Here is a 20,127-nt window from a genome sequence, read left to right on the forward strand (position 1 = left end):
CTCCTCGACCAGCAGCGTAAGCCCTTATCTGGAGTTAACCCAAGTGAGTACTCCTCTTGCGTGCGATGTAAAGCCTGCTGCGTGGAATTGACCCTGTAGTCTCTTTGGGGACAACATCTTATTTTGGGGAGCTAAATGTGTTTCCTGTATCAGTGCAACATCGACCTGGTGCCTCTTAAGGGAGGCTACCACCCTACGAAGTTTCCTATAATCATTTAATCCTCGGATGTTCAACTTCCAAAGCTTAATTTTCCTATTCACCTTAGTTGGGTTTTCAATGTCAAATCATTTGCATATACACTCTCGCAATGGTGAATCCTGCCAGCTTGATTTTCCCAGAACGTACCCCCTGTAGTTGTATGAGACTCTTCACCCCTAACCCGCCCAGCCCCCACCCACGCTATGCCTTCTCCAACTAAGCATAGATGAGCCCGGATCCACCGCCCCCCCCAATCATGCTTAATGACAAAAACTTAAACAATTAATAACAATAACAATCCCAAACGCACACGGTGGGGCAGATGTTACCGGCATTCACCTGCTTCTAAGTCTCCTGAGCCCACTCCGCTAGTTATCTGAGTTGCTTCCCTCGTTTTTAGCCTATTATGACCCTTCCCTAGCCTCCTTGTCTGTTGGACCTTCCACCCTGCTTTGATTTAGTGCATTATCGTAGTTTACGTGTACGCTCTGGGATGTCAAGCATCTTAGGGGACCAACCCCAGTTAAACCATTCACAAAAGAACGTCTCTCTCCTCTTCACCCCCCCACCCCCATCTCTGGAATAAACCATGTTTATGTTGTGGCAGGTGGAGAAGTTAACACCAGCCAGCAGCTGCTGTCCGCCGGAGAGGAATCCACTATGTCTCTTCCTCCAGACCCAGTCAAAAATGATTGAAAATCATAGTTCACTGTTCCTCAGAGCCTGGGGTGGTGTCATTCTGCGTCGATCGGGCCTTTGGGGATCCTCCTCTGGGACTGCCACCTTCTCTTTTTTTCAGCTATTGCAGTACTTGCTTAGGATCATTGAAAATATGCGCTTTGCTATTTGCGTGCACTCAACTTTGCCGGGTAGATCATATTGTAATCCAAATTAAGATCTCTCAGCTTGCGTTTTACTGGCAGGAACTGACGTCTCGCTTCCTCCACCTGCTGCGTCAAATCTGGATAGATGGATATAGCCATACCCTCGTACCTCAATGATTGTAGTTCCTTGGCTTTTCTGAGTGCGGCATCTCTGTCTCTGTAGTTAAGTACCCTTGCAATGGTGGGATGTGGCGGGGCGCTCCGGCACCGGCCTGGGGCCAGGGATCTATGCATACTCTCTATTATGCTCATGTTTAAGAAAGTTTATTTACCCAAGAGCGTTACCAGCAATTGTTCAATGAAGAGCTCCATGTTTTGTATATTTGCAGATTTCGCTATGCCAACGATGCGCACGTTATTTCTCCTTGAGCGTGCTTCCAAATCCTCAGCCTTGGATTGAACAGAGAGTAACAGTTTGTCTAGTTTCGCGGATGTGCTCAGAGTGGTGTTCAGCTTGTCCTCAGTGTCCGAAACTCTTTTCTCCACAGTGTCCAGCCTCTCCGAGTGTTTGTCCAGCTGCTCAGACATTCTATCCATCCTAAAGGTGAAGGCATCGATCTTCCCGTCAATTTTCATTAAACTGCGCTGCATTGCCGTCAAGATCTGCTTCAGGTCTGAGCCTGCCACTGTGTCCCCTGTCTCCAACCCTGACTCCTAGGCATTTTTCTCCAAGGCTGCTGCTTGGGGGATTTGCGTGTTTTGAATTGAAGTTTAGACTGGGATTTTTCCGTACGCCCCATAACTCCCTTATCGGCAGGATCCTGGGCCAGTGGCCGCCTCTCACCAGGTACAAGGATGTGGTTGCTTTCTGTAGTTATAGCACTGGTATGTGCACAAGTTTAAAAGGCAACCCCACCGTCACACTGCCGCCTCCTCCCCACTGCGGTGAACTCCAGGTACAACCAGCGGCCGACGCGCTTCTGCTACGTTATACTGCTATGGGGGTTATGTCAGTGCTAACCACTGGCCTCAATGAGAAGTTCACAAGATGGCTCTCATCTCAGGGTTGCTGGGCAGAGCGTCGCACCTCCCCATGTGTCCGCATGCCCCGCCGTGCCACACACCTACCGTCGCAGGGCCTGCGGCACCCCGAGAAGATAGCTGCTTCCCGTACTGCAATATAATATGGCAATTGTCTTTTCCTCCCTGGGTTTGCCGCTATCTCTGGCTGCATTTTGTTCCTTTAGCGACTAAGAGCACCCCTCTCCCGGCCTCTAACCCAGGGTGGGCCTTCTGGGGGTCCAGCAAGTACAGGCTTCCCTCCCTCCCTTCCTGAAATGTAGCTTGAGGGCTCCACCACAGTAGGCTAATGCGACGACTCCATTGGCCTCAGTCTGCGCCTATGTGGCGCGTGCCGGGCCCACCGGGGGTGGGAGGAAGAGTCACTTGGGTCCCACGCCTGTTAAGTGGCCACACTGTCTGCCTCCTGCAGCACCTCGGGGCTCGGCCTATCCGATGGGGATTCACCGCTGCCTGTTTCTGTACAGCGGCACTCCGCGTCTCACATCTTCAAGGCTCCGGGGGTCGTCCACTCGCCTTCAATCTGGTGCGCCGCCCGAAGCTGCACACGTTCGCTGGCACCTGATCAGGGAGCTTGCAGGCGCCCGTTTTGCACCTCCGGTCGCGTGGTTTCTGTGTAGGGGGAACACCTTCCGGGCCGCCTCGGAACCCGGGGTAGCCCGCCCCTCACTAGCACCGCAGTCTGATCAAGCTGGCGTGCGTGCTCTACCCTCGCGTCTCGATGCAGGCCCCAGTACCAGGCCGGGGCCCGTCACTCTCTGTGGGCCCCAGCAGCGTCCTTTTTCCTCGGGGTTTCGGCCTCCGACCGTGTCATGGGCACCACCACAGCTCCCGGGGGGGGTGAGGAAAGTTACATTATTGAGAAGCAGGATCATTGAGGATTGATATAGTGGCTCGCGGAGCTACCTTAGAGCGCGGCCATCTTTGGGCCAGGCAATCTCCTCCCCCTCCCGGACTATTAGTTTAGCTACCGGATACACCTTTCTCAAGCTACACAAATTATGAAGTCCAGTTGGGTAGATCAGAATTTAGCTAAAGGAAACATTGAAATATATTTATAAAGACTTCACAATGTAGCAACAGAAATTAGGCGCCGGTCAACAGGCTTTTCATGTAGTAGCAACAATTACCCCACTTTGATCACAAATGTGACAAAAATTATTATGATTCAGTTCTCATTTGGCAGTATAATGCTGCCATGAACTACATTATCTTCTGAAGGATTGCCAGCTATACATATAATTTTTATTCATGTTTTAAAGTTAACTCTAATCGTAGTTATTTACTGCCCCCCAGGAACAAATATTTGTTTTAAAAAGTGCACATAGAAAATAGGAGGTGGCTTAGCAGTTAGTGATAACGACCATTAAGTTCTGAAAGCAATAACATTGGCCATCGATTTTATACCAGGAGTGTTGTCCAGTATGTTTGCAGCATGTATCGCTTAAGATTTACTTGCTGCACTCAACTGTTGTATCAGCTTCAGTTGCGAATTGAATGAGCTGTGATCACGATTGCACGGTGCACCAAAACACAGACTACATTGTAGGCTATTTGTTCCTATCATCATGCCTAGACATATAGTATGTATGTAAAGCACTTTCAGAACCCCCCCCCCCTCCCCCCCGAGAGGTAGCAACGCTTCGCAAATATTATTACAATACAATGCCCTTCTTGCAACTTGTATGGATCCTTAAGTCTGCATTAAAACACCTATATCAATTTTGGCATCTCACAAATTGGAATCCAAGAAACATTTCAAGAAGCGCCTTTTGTGATTCAGTGTCCCAAAGATTCTGGTCCTATAACAATTGTCGAATGAGAGAATAGTTGAGGAGAGCACAGCTTGTAAATACTGCCTGCAGTGTAACATTTGCTGTTCCTGTAAAGACATCCATATGCTTTGCAGCCTTTGTTTGTCCATGAATCATGCTGATTTGAAGTAAAAAGCATTCCATGCTTTTTTTGAAACATTTCGCAGTTAGGAAAAGAGTATTCGTAGAATCGTTACAACTAAGGAGGTGGACAAGATTTATATTTAGAGCTGTCTGTGAATGAGTGCTGAAGCCAATTTTCAGCAAACCTCTTTCAGAGTTCTAGTCCTTTGCTCTATTTAGTGGAGGAAAAATTCTTAGAAACACAAATGCAGAGACCAATGCCAACTGATGTCTCCATAACTGTAACTTATCAGTGCTCTTGCGGTCCGTGAAAGGTCACATTTTGGTCATATTTAGAGATGACTGCCGGACCAGGGGTTATCTGTGTACCACATCAAGGTACAAAACATTTAGTGGCTTGTTGCCATCGGTTTTGATGGCCATTCACCAAAGGTTTTCAAAGTTTTTGCACCTCAAAAGTGGGAGTTTGTTTCTGAAAAACAAAACATCTGATTGACCACCACACCGTAGGAGTTCCCTCTTGGGTGTGAGGCTATGGTTTTTTTTCTGTCCCTGACTGTGCCGGACAGAAAAGTAGACATCTCACCTTCCACCCTTAATAGGGCGGGCAGTGTAATGTCCTTCCACCGATCGACCCTACTCCCTTGGGCCTTCGGAGGAAACTTTCTATAGATGTAGCCAATGAGAGCTTTGTCAACATAAAAATGAAGGTCCGTCCATCTCTAAATGAGGTGGGCATGGGGCATGGTCCAAGATGTTGGACGGGTGAGACATGCTTTTCGGTCTCTCTACTCCCTGCTGTTGGTCCTCACCGCCTAGATCTGTACAGCATGGGGTTTGAGCCTCTGATTAGCACACCAACGCTTCGGCCTACCAGGAGTGCTCGCTCCTGAGTGGATTTTGGTCCCACCCGCACTCTCCTGCCTGATTCCAGAGGCCGGTCGGAGCTTGGGAGATCTGCGGCCTTCAGACCCGCTGTGGTCATGGGGACTCCAGCTCGCCCTGCCCGACCTTGATAGACTGGCTGCAACTGAGAGGGGACGCATGCGGGTGTCTGGCAAGAGAAGAAGAGATCATTTCAGCCTGAGTGGGCCCTACTGAAGCCCCCATCGCCTCTTTGGCCTGGCACCCCCATAGTTCGCTCGGCGATTCATGGGGCACTCTGGAACAGGGGAGACCGCAGAACTCTGACTCACCTCACTGGCCATCTGCTTCTGGTCACACACCAGCTGGTTTGCCTTGTGCACATGTGCCTTGCCCTACAGCTGGTTGGGCCTAGGTGCCGAAGCCCGTCCCTGCACATTGTTGAAGCTGGATGGGGGATTTGTTGAGGAGTGCTGCTCATCCCTTGCCGCTGCTCTGAGTAGCTCCTGATTGGGGGACCCGTCGCCACCGGGTGGGTACCCTCACTCTCTGGATGCTCATTATCTTGGGTGCTTTGGAAGCCTCACCCTCAAATTGCACCAATCCATTGGCTGACTTGGACCTGAGTCTGTCCATTGGGAGTCGGCGCAACACCTTGCCTTTCGCTATGGCCACTGGGAGGGGGAAGAGGTACCGAACCCTCAAGGACATGCTTCTCAAAATGCCTGGAGCCCAGCCCGGAGACTCCACTGCAGCCTCAAACGCGGACGAGTCATTAGACTCTAGGAGTCCCGAGGCCTTATCACCTGCCCCTGTCTTGAGGCGCTGTTTGCCTCCTTGTCTGAGGACCTCCAATTCTTCGGAGGGGAGGGGGGACCATGGCCACGATACCCTTTCTGAGAAGTAGGCCATGAGACTGTGGGACGCCCTGAAAGTAGTCGTCAGGGGGAGTTCATCGCTATAGCTGCCTCCGACAATAAGCATCTCTGAGAGAAGAGGGGGTGTCTAACTCATCAAGTTCGAGAACTTGAACGTATCCTTAAGAGAACTGGCGCTCCCAGGGTTTGGAACCAGCCCGAGCCCAGTTGGCGGTTATCGATGTAGATAGGGCGGAGTATGTGGCGCTTTGCCTTTGTCACCGATATTATGTGTGCGGCAATAGATGTGGGCCATGTTGAAGCAAAAACATAGTAATTCACACAGCACCCGAACGCTCATTATACCCGGATCTATAGATGGTCTTCCCTTGGACAAAGAAAGTAGAGGGCTTTACTTCGAGATTGATGGATGCCTGACATCTGCCAAATATTGGCGGATGTCCTGCCTGCAGTATACTGAGTGCTTTGATATTAGCGGCTCCCTACACAGAAGTGACATCCGCCAATGTTTGGAAGATTGTCCCGCTCTGCCAGACACTAATGAAGTCCCAAAGTAGCCTCAGGAGACGGCATGAATTGAGATTTGCCATCTCCCAGGCTTTTATGAGCTGGTATGACAGTTTCAAGTGCAGGAAATAGAAGACCTCCTTCAGTCCCTACCAGAAGCACATCTTAAAGGAGCTCAAGTATTCGTACAGTAAGGCAATACCATTTCAAATACAGAAATACGTTTTGTGCTATGCACAGGAGACACCGCATTTCAACAGATTAATACTTCCATTGATAACCTGCTCTTTCCGGAAGACAATCACAAAATAAGTACTGGTATTCAGATGCCCAGAGGAAATCAACGTGAAGTCACAACAGTTCTATGATGAGATAAGGACATGTGTACCGGACTAGGAATTTAGTAAGAAAATTAGATATTGTTAGTGATCAGTGAGAAAAAGATACCATATTTACTGAGTTACAACAGCTATATATTTGAGAAGGTTATGAATAATATGTTAGGATACTTTAAACAGAAAACCAACATCTTTGTCTGTTGGGCACTATTTATGTAAATGGGGCTCAAAGAGTATTTTAATGTGATGATGGAAGTGGCCTGTGTGTGGTATAAATGTATAAGGTTTTTTAATGGGTGATGGTAGTGTACAATACAATGAGACCAGCTTAAATTTGAATTGTTTGAATACAATGTAATATTAGATGAGGTGTTATTAAAGGAACTACATATCACTGTGTTTAAAAAAATGATTGTATGCTCTAGTAAAAGAAATATATTTAGATATTAAATTAGCCTTTTTTATTGATGATTCAGTGACTTGTGTGCTGTTGAGGAGGCAGGGTGTGTTTGTTTATAGGCAATCAAAACATGCCTTTCTAATTTGTAATCTGAGTCAGTTTGCGCTAAGCTATGTTGTAGAGTAGTCATGTCAATGGAGAAGATGCGGTTCATAGATTCTGTACCAAATGGTGTTGAATCTGGGAGGGACAGATTTAGTAGTCCAAGTTTCTGGCTATTTAACTTGATAACTCTAATCTACATAATAACTGTAGGCTTGAGCATTAAAGAGCAGGGTTAGTTTTCCCTATGGTGAAATGTGGAGATTCCTTGACAGGTGATGCCTGTGGATCACTGTGTGGGCCTGGTTGTACCAGTCTGTTCTCAAATGACTTTCTTTTGTTGCATAGTATTCTAATATTTTGAAAGGATGCTACTGATTGCAGACAGTTGCCACACCCTCTTCTCTTAACTCTCCCATTTTTCTGCCATTCTTTGACAGCCATTTCCACCTGGACCATTGTGGGGCCCTGCCTTATATGAGTGAAATGGTGGGCTTCGACGGGCCCATCTACATGACACACCCCACCAAGGCCATCTGCCCCATCCTGCTGGAGGACTACCGTAAGATCACTGTGGACAAGAAGGGTGAGACAAACTTCTTCACCTCACAGATGATCAAGGATTGCATGAAGAAAGTGGTGGCAGTGAATCTCCATCAGACGGTTCAGGTATGGAAATGAACACCATGGAAATGAATCACTAAAACTAAAAAGTATTGTCAAAGCCAATAGGTGTGGCCTTGACGATTTGATGCAGTGCTTATTTTTTATGGCTAACATATACCTCCGCAATAAAAAAGAAGAAATGCTGCCACCAAAACATAGTAGCAATATGCTTGCAATAAAGTGTTATAATTGAACAAAGTAACCTTTCCATATAATTTTAGTAGAACACTGTGGTTGCTTTCTTGCAGGAAGATGTGCTTATAATAACCATTTTTAGCTTTAATGCACATCACATGATTATATGAATGTCATTAGCACAAAGAAAATATACTGGTGAATTACGGAAACCAGAAGGCAAACACACAAGGGTAAAACCTATTTAAAATGTAAAGGAAAAAACATTGGGAAAGTAAAGTAGTGGCCCACCACACACTTCTTTTTGGGAGGTTGTGCGCGTCATCAGGCTTAATACAATGACTCGCAGTGAATGAGATCCAGTGGCTTCAGTGGGCAGACCCATTGCTACATGCCTTGTTCTGTGCTGGGAGGAAGCAAAACACTTGAACAGACCAGTGGAAAGTCCCTATTTGTATTTTTGTATTTGTGTTCTTATGTTTTGTAATTTAGTGAGGCTGGTGAGACAGCTAAATCTGTCAAAAGAATAAATGTCTCATCCCAAATGTGACAAAAAAAAAAAAGCAAATGTCTGGACTGGCTGATATGAACCTCATACTGAGGATACAATGTGCACAACTGGTAAGACACAATTGGCTTGGAATCAGAAAAGCAAAAGAAAACAGCCTCCCTCTGGTGTGTCCATCATTAGACATAAAGGAAAGGATGCAGTACCGAAACCGCCATGCTAAACATTGCCGACGACATTCATCATTCGCTAGACAAGGGAGAGGCTTGCCTTCTTATCCTTCTCGACCTCTCTGCTGCATTTGATACAGTTAATCATTCCTCCTAACTTGAATATCTCAAGTCCCGCTCAGGCCTCCATGGCACTGTCCTTAACTGGTTTACCTCCAACACCGAACTCAACAAATTAAAATAAACTCCTGCTTCTCCAAATACACCCCAGTCTCTCTGGGTGTCCCCCAGGGCTCAATTCTCTCCCCCTCTCTCTTCATGGAGCCCCTTACTATGATTTTGAATCAAGCAGGGATTAATTATCACCTTTACGCTGACGACACGCAACTCTACTACAAAATCAAATCACACAGCGATGTCCTTCATCTAAACAACACCCTAAGCAAGATTCAATCTTGGTTTTACTCTAACCATCTAAAACTGAACCCTAACAAAACAGAAATCATTCTATTCTCTCCAAAAAGTAACCATCTTCCTATCCAAGGCTGGATCTCTGACCTCAACTCCCTCAACTGTCCGCTCAATCTTTCAAACTCTGCTAAATCCCTAGGTTTCATCCTAGACAAAAATCTGAATCTTAAGGATCATATCAACAATTCAGCCAAAGGAGCACTTTTCACTCTTAAACACCTCAAAAAAATCAAACCCTTCATCCCACAAGATGACTTTAAATGGGTCGTTCAATCACTAGTCCTCTCTAAACTTGATTACGGCAACGCTATTCTCACTGGAGCCCCTAAATCTCACCTGGCCCTCCACAGAGCAGTGCTCAACCTGGCTGCCAGGCTGATTACCAACTGCAAACGCTTTGACCACATCACGCCTGCCCTCACATCACTTAAATGGCTGCCCAGTGAAGGAAGATGCATCTACAAGAATGCCTGCATCACCCACAAAGCTCTTCACTCGCAATCTCCGGTTTACTTAACCAATAAACTCACAAGAGCTGGAACCACCAGAACAACGAGAAGCTCGAATGCCCTTCTCCTTGTTCCCCCCCACTACTAAAACAAGCATTTGCAATGCAATAGGTCTCGGATTTACGGGAGTTTGAGCTATTGACATTGCAAATAACAATGCCTTTTATTTTTGTTTTCGTTTTTAAAACCTAAATAAAAGGCATTGTCATTTACAATGGCAATAGTTTAAACTCGTGTAAATGCGAGGCCTATAGCATTGCAAATGCTTTTTAAAACCGAGTTTAACTAAAAACTTGCCACCAGGCCGCTCCTCAAGACAATTAATATGTGAAAGATGCTGTTTATTGGATACACAAATATGAAATATATAATTTTTATTCCGCTTGAATTATGAGTACACGATCTATAAGCTGCGATCGGAAACGTTTTGTTTGATTATATATTGTATTTTTGTATGATTAGTGTACATTACAATTTACTGTAATTTATTATATTACTTTACCAGACGGCTCGTGCAGCAAAAAGAATTAAAAAGGTAGAAAACCTATATATTTGGTCCTTATGTTTCTGCACTTCGTTTTTTCACTGCATTACATGGTCGTTTGTTCTTCTTCGGAACATATTAACATATTCTATTTAAAAAAAAATAAAAGCGGTATTTTTTACGCCAGAAAATACCGCCTGTGATGGGATTGGGATGCGTGCTTTCCGGGTACGCAGGGTGTAGGGGTAGGGGTGCAGAGCCTTCCAAAGCAGGCTCACTCTCGGGTACCAGCAGCAAGAGCAGGGAGGGGTCAGCGGCGGCCCACATGGCGCTATTACTGCACAGTGAAGTGGAAAATGGACTTCCTGGCCCCTTTGTACTGAGGTGAAGGTACAGCCCTCCTCGCCCTCCCCTCCACAGGGTTAAGCAAACTCAATCCACGTATGGACTCTGGTCTTTTACTCCAAAATGGAGATGGGGAGGGGGGGTCAAAAATCAGGACTGGACCCTCCCCCCCCCCCATCCACAGCACTAGCGCTCTCCACCTCACACCAGCCCCTTCCGGACCCCCTGCACTGGCCTCTTACACAAGCCCCCTCCGGACCCCAGCACTGGGCTCTTAAACCAGCCCCCTCCGGACCGCACCCCCAACACTAGCCTCTTACACCAGCCCCCTACGGACCGGACCCCAGCACAAGCCTCTTACACCAGCCCCCTCCGGACCGGACCCCCCCAGCGCTGGCCTCTTACACCAGCCACCCCCTGCCTCGACTCTCCGTCAGGGGAGCCCAGAGACACAGCACCCCATGAGAATCAGACACCTGTACATAGACACAGACATAGGTGCCTGCCGCAGCTGCGGACCCGACTGTGCATTGTATGGGTGTCTTGGGGGTGTTTACACTCGTTTACGGGGGGCTCCTCCGATACGATACTGCGTCAACAAGTACTACAAACAGGCTTCGGGGAGGGGCAGCAGTGCCCTACGATTGGTTGTTTGTTTTTAGGTCTCGGGACCATCCGGTCGGCAGACCGGAAGTCCGGAGATTTAATGTCATTGAGAAGAGGGGCTTGCACCCGCCCCTCTTCTATCCTGTTCTCCATTGGCTGGCCTCTTAAATGCTGGCCAGCCACTGGAGAAGAGGTCCAGTCACTCCGTTGAAGCCCCGTCTTTTTCGGATCGGGGGGCGTGTTTTTTGCGAGAAGTCTCAGGGAGGAGACAACAGCAAAACACGCCCCCAAATCCGAAAATGAGGCTCCCTTTCTCCGAGGCATTTCTGCTCTGCCTGCCTCGGAGAAAGGCGGTAGTGTCCCGGCGTCCGGACGCATTTGTTAATTGCCAGGTCGCCTACTCGAGCTTTGAAGCTAAACTCGCGCACACATCCGTGGGTAAGGTGACAATCTTCAGTGTTGTTTCTTTAAAGATTAGAATGCCTGTTGTAGTGTGTAAAGATACGTTTCATGTCCAGACGAAGGAGGGGCATTGGGGTGCTCGCGGGGACATTCTTGGCGTGATAATAAACTCTAAACCTATCGGATTAAGGACATACATGTAGGCGCGTGAATTTCCTTACACAGCGTTCCCTGCAGACTGGCTCGTCTCTAGGCGCCCAGAAAAGCACGGGCTAAAATATAGTCCCGATAAATGGTGTTTGTAATGCTCTAAAAATCGGCACATTCCTCTCTCGCTCCTCGCCCTCATGCTTGCCCAGTATTTTCACCCTCTCCACTCCATGCACCCCTCGGCCCCCCTCACGCCTCTTCCTGGTGACTGCTCTCTACTGTCCCCACCACCATGTATCTCTCTAACGTCCTTTCCCCTTCCCCTCTCTGCTCTCCACGTCGTAGTCTTCTCAGGAGACCTGCGGGAAGGACACGGGTAAGAAGGCATTACCGGCAGCTGTGGGCTGTCCAGTTCCATGCGTGAGTAGCTCATCCATTTCGGGTTTTTTAGTTGCATGCTTTTTCTTTTATCTGTAGTCCTGTATAACCCATTACCCAGCCAGGACTTCAAATCCCAGAATTCTATGAAAATTCCTGGACTGCCCAAACTAGTAGCTTGAGAGCTCTACAGACAGTTCCTGCGTATTTACAGGTTGACTCGGGAAATCAGAGGCTTAGCTACTAACCGAGTATCAGTTGCAGTCAGTGGACCTCCATTATACTTGTTTTTAACTCCCAAACTGTGGGTAGAGAGGTCATTATAACATGCTCGCCTGGGGTCCTGTGGTGCACTTGCTACGTCATTGCACAGATTAAAAACATGACTGGCAGCAGAGGCGCAACTAGAGCCAAATTTCGGGGGGGGGGCTAAGCAAAAATTTCGGGGGGGGGGGGCTGAATCTTTAAACAGTAGGCAGAGTGGCGCTGATTTCGGGGGTGGGGGGACTGAATCTAGGCAGAGTGGAGCTGCAGGGGCTCTTGGAAGGGGTGAAACAGCGAGGCCTCATTAACATGCAAATGGTCTGTTAAAGACCTGTGAAGTGCTCGGGCGCGGCTTTGTGTCTGCCCGGGAAGCGGTCTCATCCCGGGCTGCCACACACGACGGGGGGGGGGGGGGGGGCTGAAGCCCTGTGAGTCCAATGGGTGTTGCGCGCCTGACTGGCAGACATATCTTTTCCATTGGCCGTCACAGCGTTTTATTTGGTGTTTATTTCTTTTGTATATAGTTATGTATGTTTTGTTTAAATTGCATTTATGTAGCTGTTACCCCTGACAAAGCGTGTATATGATCCTGTAGCACGTTTAGACTATGGGCTTGTTCTCGCAAATTTTATATGTATATATTTTTAAACCTTTGCATACTTAGAAAATTCGAATAAATAAATGCATGTAATATAATCTCGCCAGGATGGCATTGTTAAAAGGAAAAGGTATGTAAAATGACCACAAAGTAAGCTTTCCATATGGAAAATCTCGCAGCAAAATAAAAGTTCTCGCACCCCCTAAAAAATGTATGCATGAACATAATCCGCCAAAAATTTTTTTCCTGATATACTTTACCAGTGGGGTAATTTCTGCAAAGTGCACAAACTCTACAAAAGTAAATTTCTGCACATACTTCAGTTATTTTGACGCTTGCCTCAGCAGTGATAATGACACAAGTGATATTTGAATTAGAGCATAATAGCGGAGTGCAGCGTAATTTAAGTAATTGTAGCATGCTTCCGTCGTCAGCGTCGAGTGAATGGCAAAGATGTGTATATGTAGTCGGAGGAGGGGTGGGCAGACTCCAGCTCTGTCTTTGAAGGGTGAGACACGCCCCCTTGCTCCGTGCTCTCGCTTCACAGGGCCTGCTCCGGAGTGAGGACTCGGAGAGGCCAGTCTAGCGGAAGACCAATGGCTTCTGACATTAAATGCCGCACACTTCACGAGGCTTTTCTCTGCATTATTGGGAGACAGGAGTCAACTGTGTGCGCGCACGGCCCTTATCTCTGTGTCTTCGCCTGGTTCCTCTGTAGTTTTTCTTTTATTATTGCCTGCAGACTGGGAGGGTGTTTATTGTGGAAGGTGAAATGGTGATTTAGTGTGATGTGACTAATGGGTTCTCGTTCGGAATTATGTTAATCACGTATGAAGGGATGGATACACCCCCAGGATAAATCACAGAGCAAGTGGTAGGTGAAAATGTAAATAATTGAGAGAATGCATCTGCGAGGAGCACACTAGCACTGATGTATGCATGAGTGATTTATTACGAGAGGCATGTCTGTGCCAAGACCGGAACACAGACGCTGCACACGGGGCAACAGGAAGGGTTGTGATTCCAATGCAGCACCACCGTAGTAACAGGATGGGTTAGTCATGCGTAGGATCCCACAATCCTGTCAAGTGAGGACAGCCAGGATAACAACACAGGTCTTCTTAATCATACAGGTGACATATCCACTAAACCCCATCATAGATTTCACAACCATCTGAAAGGGGAAAACTGTACACACTCAAGAACACTGCCTGAACACAAAATGAAGGCTGCTTGTATTTTCCTCTGCGGAACATGTTTTATTTAGTTTTTAGGTCTCGGCTAGCGAACAAGCATTTACAATGCAACGGTCTCGGCATTGTTAAAGTTAGAGCTATTGGCATTGCTCATGACATTTTTTTTGTTTGTTTTTGTTTTTAAAACATGTAAAGAAACGGCATTGTTATTTACAATGTCAATAGCTTAATCAGTGTGTGTGTAGGTGGCTCTGTGTGTGGGTGCAAATGCAATAGGTCTCGCATTTGAGAGTGATTAAGCTATTGACATTGTAAATAACAATGCCGTTTCTTTAAATGTTTTAAAAACAAAAACATAAACAAAAATAATGTCATGAGCAATGCCAATAGCTCTAACTTTACCAATGCCGAGACCATTGCATTGTAAATGCTTGTTTATTTTTGTTTCCTTTTGTTTTTTTGCTCTGTGAATCGTCGTCCAGGGCTTACTGGGGAGTTAAGAGGGAAAACCTGACTACAATTGCTTCCCAGATCGTTTGAAGGAGTAGTGTAACATCAACAATAAAAACTACCTCACATCCTGCCCCAGTCCTCGACACTGGATTAAAGGAGGCAAGGACTTTGTTGTGCGCTCAGGGCTGTGGCTGAAGGCCTTGTCTGTTTAAGAGCAGGCCCTCCTGAGCGTGTGCGTACCAGAGCATCACAACCTTGGTGTTATATATAAACACACACACACCGAGCTAGCATTCTGCTTCAGACTGATGTGTATGCACACAGCAGTACATTCGGAATTAATGCGTATTATAAAGAAACAGAGGTCTGTCCTTTCTAGAAAAGTAACCTCCCTCAGACCACCACGTTTGTTTACATGCTCTAGAAAATAAGCGCGGCCGCAAAAGTAAAAGCGGCTCGCGCAGCAAAATATATAGCTAGAGAACTAGTGCTTATATAAAGCGCTGCATTTTGGTGGCGCACGCGACAATAAAGTTGCGCGGCCGCTGTATGCGCTCTGGGAAACAAACTGTCGCCAAAGCAGAATGAAAAAACATAGTGCCTACTGGCTAATAAAGGAGACCGTGTAACGCCGCATGTAAACGATCGAGTCCGGATGGGCTGTTGGAGAAGGAGACAGAGCGGTAACAAAGAAGCCTCATTCACAATCACGACCCAGCGTCTAGCATAAACGGTGACGCCAGCCAATCAAAATGATGGGCGTGGCTTTAAGTCCCCCTTCTAAAATTTTATCAATTACTATATGCCTCGCAAAGCGAGGAGCGCATGCGTGCTCCAACATTAGGCGAGACCTAAAAAAGAATGCCACCCGTCTCGCTCCTTCTCAGGAAATTTGCCTAGCATCTGGAATGCCCTTCCGATTGACCTTCGATGCATCCCCTCCAACCTCGGCTTCAAAAGAGACCTTAAACGACTTCTCAACAAATTCTTCGGTCAACAATTCTTTCTGTTCCTAATATCCTTTTGTTCACCTGAACAGGCTATCTATCTGTTTACCTGTTAACCTTTCGTTTTTCCCTGTATGCTACTTATTGTTTACACCTGCCATTGCTCCCCCTGGTATCTCATCTATTTTTAACAACTTTAACTTCTGGTCTGTTAGCTCTGGTTTTGCGTTCTCCCTGGACTTTGCTTAGTTGTCTTGTCCTCTTATGTTACCCCTCCCACGCTACAATTGGTTCTTTTTTATATTTTATTGTGTGCTCCTATGTTCTACCTCCCCTATTTTATTTAACTGTATTTAATCCTTGAATCCTAAGTACTTGTGCCTCCCTCCTGTTCTTTGATGGTGAGATTCCCATGTACGTGATTGTATTCGCATGGAACTACTGTACCACGGATATTGCCTTTTCCTTGCATATGTAAAGCGCTCTGATACCTCCGGGTCTAGCCAGCGCTATACAAATCCTTTTGAATAAAATTTAAATTAAAATACATACAAGGCTGCAGCAATTTCATAATCTTCATGAAGTCTGCAAGAGATAAATGTGCATAAAGTGAATCAAACTGGGAATCTTTTACGTTCCCAGTGGTCATCCTGATAACTTGGCGTCGATCTAATCCCTATGCATAAACAGTCAGCGAGTGCTTGCAGTGGAAATTAAGAAATGTAACCATTTCAGGAAATGAAATTTGATAAAACCTAAAAATGGGCCAGTTCCTTATTATTAGATTTTAGAAGTAAAGTTGAACTATCCAACCCAGTGATCAACCTTGCTGGCCAGACATCCAGCATAGGCAATGTCACTAAGGAAATGGATGTAATTGCTTTGAGACTACAGCCCTAGTACCTAGGCCCTTACAGCCAGGTTGACAAAGCATAATGCTCGGGGGAAAACATGCACTGAACACTACAAGAATAGCTGACTCGTGTGGCATCTATCTTAACTAAGGGACGTTCTATACTGAATCGTATTAATTTCTGCTCGTTTGTGAACCCGTTTACCCAGTCTGAAACTGATGGGCTGTCAGATGGGTGTCTATCCCTGTTTGTGGGGAGTGGACAATAAATAAATGAGTCGAAGGCAGCACTGCATGAGTCTGAGTAATGGACTGACCCTTTTGCAGCTTTCACTGAATAGTAGGACATGCCTTCAACCCCTATCGTTGAAGGGTGTGTGGGAGGGGTGGAGTGAGGTCAGAAGGAATGGAGTCCCACCTGTCCACAATATAACTTAATTCATCTAGTTGGTGGCATTGTAATGGTAACCGCCATCTGTTGCACTCTACTCCCTCATCAGGAGTCTGAGGTTGGTGAGGATCCTGCTTTGTGTGGCCCCTTCCTCTCCAGGTGACTCCTCTTGCAAAGATTGTGCAGGACATTGAGAGAGAGTCAGGGGAAAATGCTCCCAAGCGGCTGAAGACACTTTAGCACTGATCCCTTCAGTCCTCGAGTCCATGAGGGTCCTGTCACTTCTGGACCCTTAGGGTGTAAAGTCTCCTAGAAGGAATCTCCCAGGGGCTTGTGAAGCCCAAGCCCACAGTTCAGGCCAACTTTCATAGCATCCCCTTGAGACAGGACATTGGACTGACAATTCTTGTCTCAGGCGCTCAAAGGCAATATAGAATCTCCTTCGAATGTATGCCATAACTATGCGTCTCTTCACCAGGCACGTTACTATGCAGATTTTACAACGCATACCACTTCCATGTTTCCATTCATATTTGAAATGCCCTCTCCACGCAATCCACTACCGCGCATACTTTTACCATGATTACTGTCAGTGTAAAATCCAGTCACAGTCTAACACTGCCACCTACTGTTCAATATATATATATATATATATATATATATATATATATATATATATATATATATATATATATATACACAAAATACATCTATGTCATTTACAGGTTTGCTAATATTTAAAAATGTTATATTATGGCGGAGAGGCACCCAACCCTCCCCCTTTTTAATTACCCTTAAAAATATATAATCTACTTAGTACATACTCACCAATAGAAACCTATATGCATTGTAAAGGCTTGGGTGGTAAAAGTAATTGCGATGTTAAAAATGCGTTGTAATTGCTTTTCGTTGTCAAAACTTTGTGGTAACGGCTGTTCCGCTCTCCTTTCTGTTGGATATTAATGAGCGGATAATTGAATTTTTTTTATTTAATTCAGGCAAGATTGAGGTCATAGTGGCTTGGATGACCTTTTGGGACTCCTTGATTTGGCCAGATGGCCATTAGCATTTGAGACTCCCTTCCACATTTGATGTTGTTAAAAAACAAAACAAAAAAGCAAATGGGCATTAAACTGGATAAAGACTTTCACTTACCCCCAGACTAAGGTCTGGGTTTTCTTAATATTTTTTTTAACACTTCTTTCTAGTGGGGTAGTTGGGGAAGAGGTTTACTGTTCCTTTACTGCTCTCCATAGTCAGGTGACTAATACTTTCAGCTCTACCGAATATGCTAGTATGCATTTTGTGGCTGTGATCTTAAGGAACACTGGCTGTTCTTTCTCTCACATAACCTGCAATCCTTGACCATAGCAGTAGCTATTATAAATTATAAGTACTCATTCCAATATCTTTGGTTTTGTGAAGCTCTAAGATGACTTTAATTTGTAAATAGCAAAGCGATCATAGGTAAGTGGTTCAAACTTGTTGATGGGGCCGGCCTGATTGGGTTTTATTTCTTGTAAGTTTGCAAAAAGGTGGGTGCATTTTCCTCTGGATTTGTGCCTGTCTCACCACTAGGAGGGATAAGGAGAAATGTAGATGACATCTGCCCGTAGTTCTAGATCATCTGAGGTTCGTGCTCCTCTGTCTATGATATCATTGTCTTTCCCTGTCCTGGGGCAATGGTAATTGTAGACAGTGACCCTCGCTGGGCTTCCCCAGCAGCTGATAAAGTGGGCTATCGTAGCCACAGAGGAAGCCATCCACTGCAGTCTCCAGTCGAAACTGAAAGAATTGCTAATTACAAAGCCAGGTGAATGGACGAGGGTGAGGTTTAAGGCAAAGATTTTTACATTAAACGGGATATATCTACATCAAAATGTTGGGAGTGCAGTGTTACGCTAAAATTAGTAACGCCGCTCGCTGACATTTTTAAGACACAGGGATGCGCCTTATTTACAAACTCAAAAACTAACCCAAATTCTCGCACCTGTCCATCGGCTGACAATGCTCTACTCCTGTTCACAGCCACTTCTGCACTCTGGCACCCTGCCGCTATAAATGGGAAGCACATTGTATCTGTCAGTCAATCAGTCCATTTGTAGAGCGCACTACTCATCCGTGAGGGTCTCAAGGCGCTGGGGGGCGGGGGGGGGACTACTGCTCGAACACCCAGGCCTTGAGGTCTCCTGAAGGTCAGCAGGTCTGATCTGTGAGAGCCTCGTCTCTCTCCACTCGGATATGGTTGGTCATTTAGGTAAAGAGATGTGGAGGAGGTGGCACAGTAGGGATGTAATATTGTTTTTTATCCTTTGTTGCTAATTTGGTATCTGTTTCTCTTGGGTTTCCTTTAAGACCCCTCACATGAGGTTCCTGCTGGTATTGTGTGCTTTCTTCCTACCAATTCATGAAGACCAGCCATTGTTCCTGGGTGGTTTTATTTTCTGGTGGTCTATCACCCTTCATTTTATTTCATTTACATGTGCAATTCCAAAGATGTCTTCGTCAGGAAATAACTTATTTCTATCACCATCAGTGCACTTGACCCACATTTCTACAAACCTGCATGTGCCTATGCCCTGCTGGTTGCCAGTAATGTCCAATACCTCGACTTAGCATCCTCCCACCACTCTTAAGAATAGGCAATAACATCCAGGAAGAGAATCTCTGGAACTTCTATCATACAAAGTACCCTGCTGGTTGTACATTGTGTGGGTGGGATTACCTATAGATGGAGGAGGCTTCTGTTTTAATTTGTTAGATCCTTGTGTCTTCCTACACCCTCATTTACACACAGTGAGCATGTTCAAGTGGTCTGGGGCTTTCCTCCTAAGTTCATCCTCGTGGAGGGGAAAGACCTATGTCAGAGTAATTGCCAATAAGAGGGACTGGCGGTTTTCTCCTGCCAGCTCAATCTAGGAGGGAAGTTGAAAAGTATATTCATGAGTGTTTCCTGCCCCTCTTGCAATAGGAACACCTCCTGTCACAGCCTGTCTAAGGCAGCAGAACACCTAAGGGGGCTGAATCAGTGTACCCCTTTCAACACACTCATCAAATAAGGACTACATTGGGGAAGCTGAGTAACCATACCTTCCCTCCTGAGCCCCTCCTGCTCTAGTATTATAGATTTTCACTCTCACATCTGTCTCCTGGTTTCCAGAATTCACTCCTTTTCTATCCAGCAATTTCATCCCATCCCGTCACCTGCCAGATGGCTTCTTTCATTGATCAAAGTAATAAGGCATTGCCTAAAGTAAAATCTATAAATACAGAACAGACTTGTATCTCAAAATGAATTCGCATCTGACCTGATTGGCGCGAAATTCTGGCTGCAGCAAGTTACGATTACATTAGAATAGGCAACGTGTTTAAATGTTTTCACACTCTTATTGATATACAGTTGTACAAAGTCTGCCAACACTGCAGTTATCTAAGTACAGTGGTTGGGAATTCTCTGGAATAAACAGTAACTTGATTTATTTTAAAATGTCCTTCCTCTTTTTGACCTTTG

The 20,127-nt window shown here is 45.9% G+C and overlaps 1 protein-coding gene across 1 annotated transcript in view; it reads left to right on the forward strand.

The window, feature by feature from the left end:
* The window catches only part of INTS11 (integrator complex subunit 11), a 167,337-nt gene that overhangs the window by 38,984 nt on the left and 108,226 nt on the right, over positions 1–20,127 (forward strand). Inside the window, exon 5 of the mRNA XM_085624103.1 lies at positions 7,531–7,759. Within this exon, the coding sequence (XP_085480229.1) occupies positions 7,531–7,759 (229 nt within the window). The remainder of the gene's footprint in view (positions 1–7,530; positions 7,760–20,127) is intronic.

This window comes from Triturus cristatus, chromosome 1_2, assembly GCF_964204655.1.
Source record: "Triturus cristatus chromosome 1_2, aTriCri1.1, whole genome shotgun sequence".
Taxonomy (NCBI): Eukaryota; Metazoa; Chordata; class Amphibia; order Caudata; family Salamandridae; genus Triturus; species Triturus cristatus.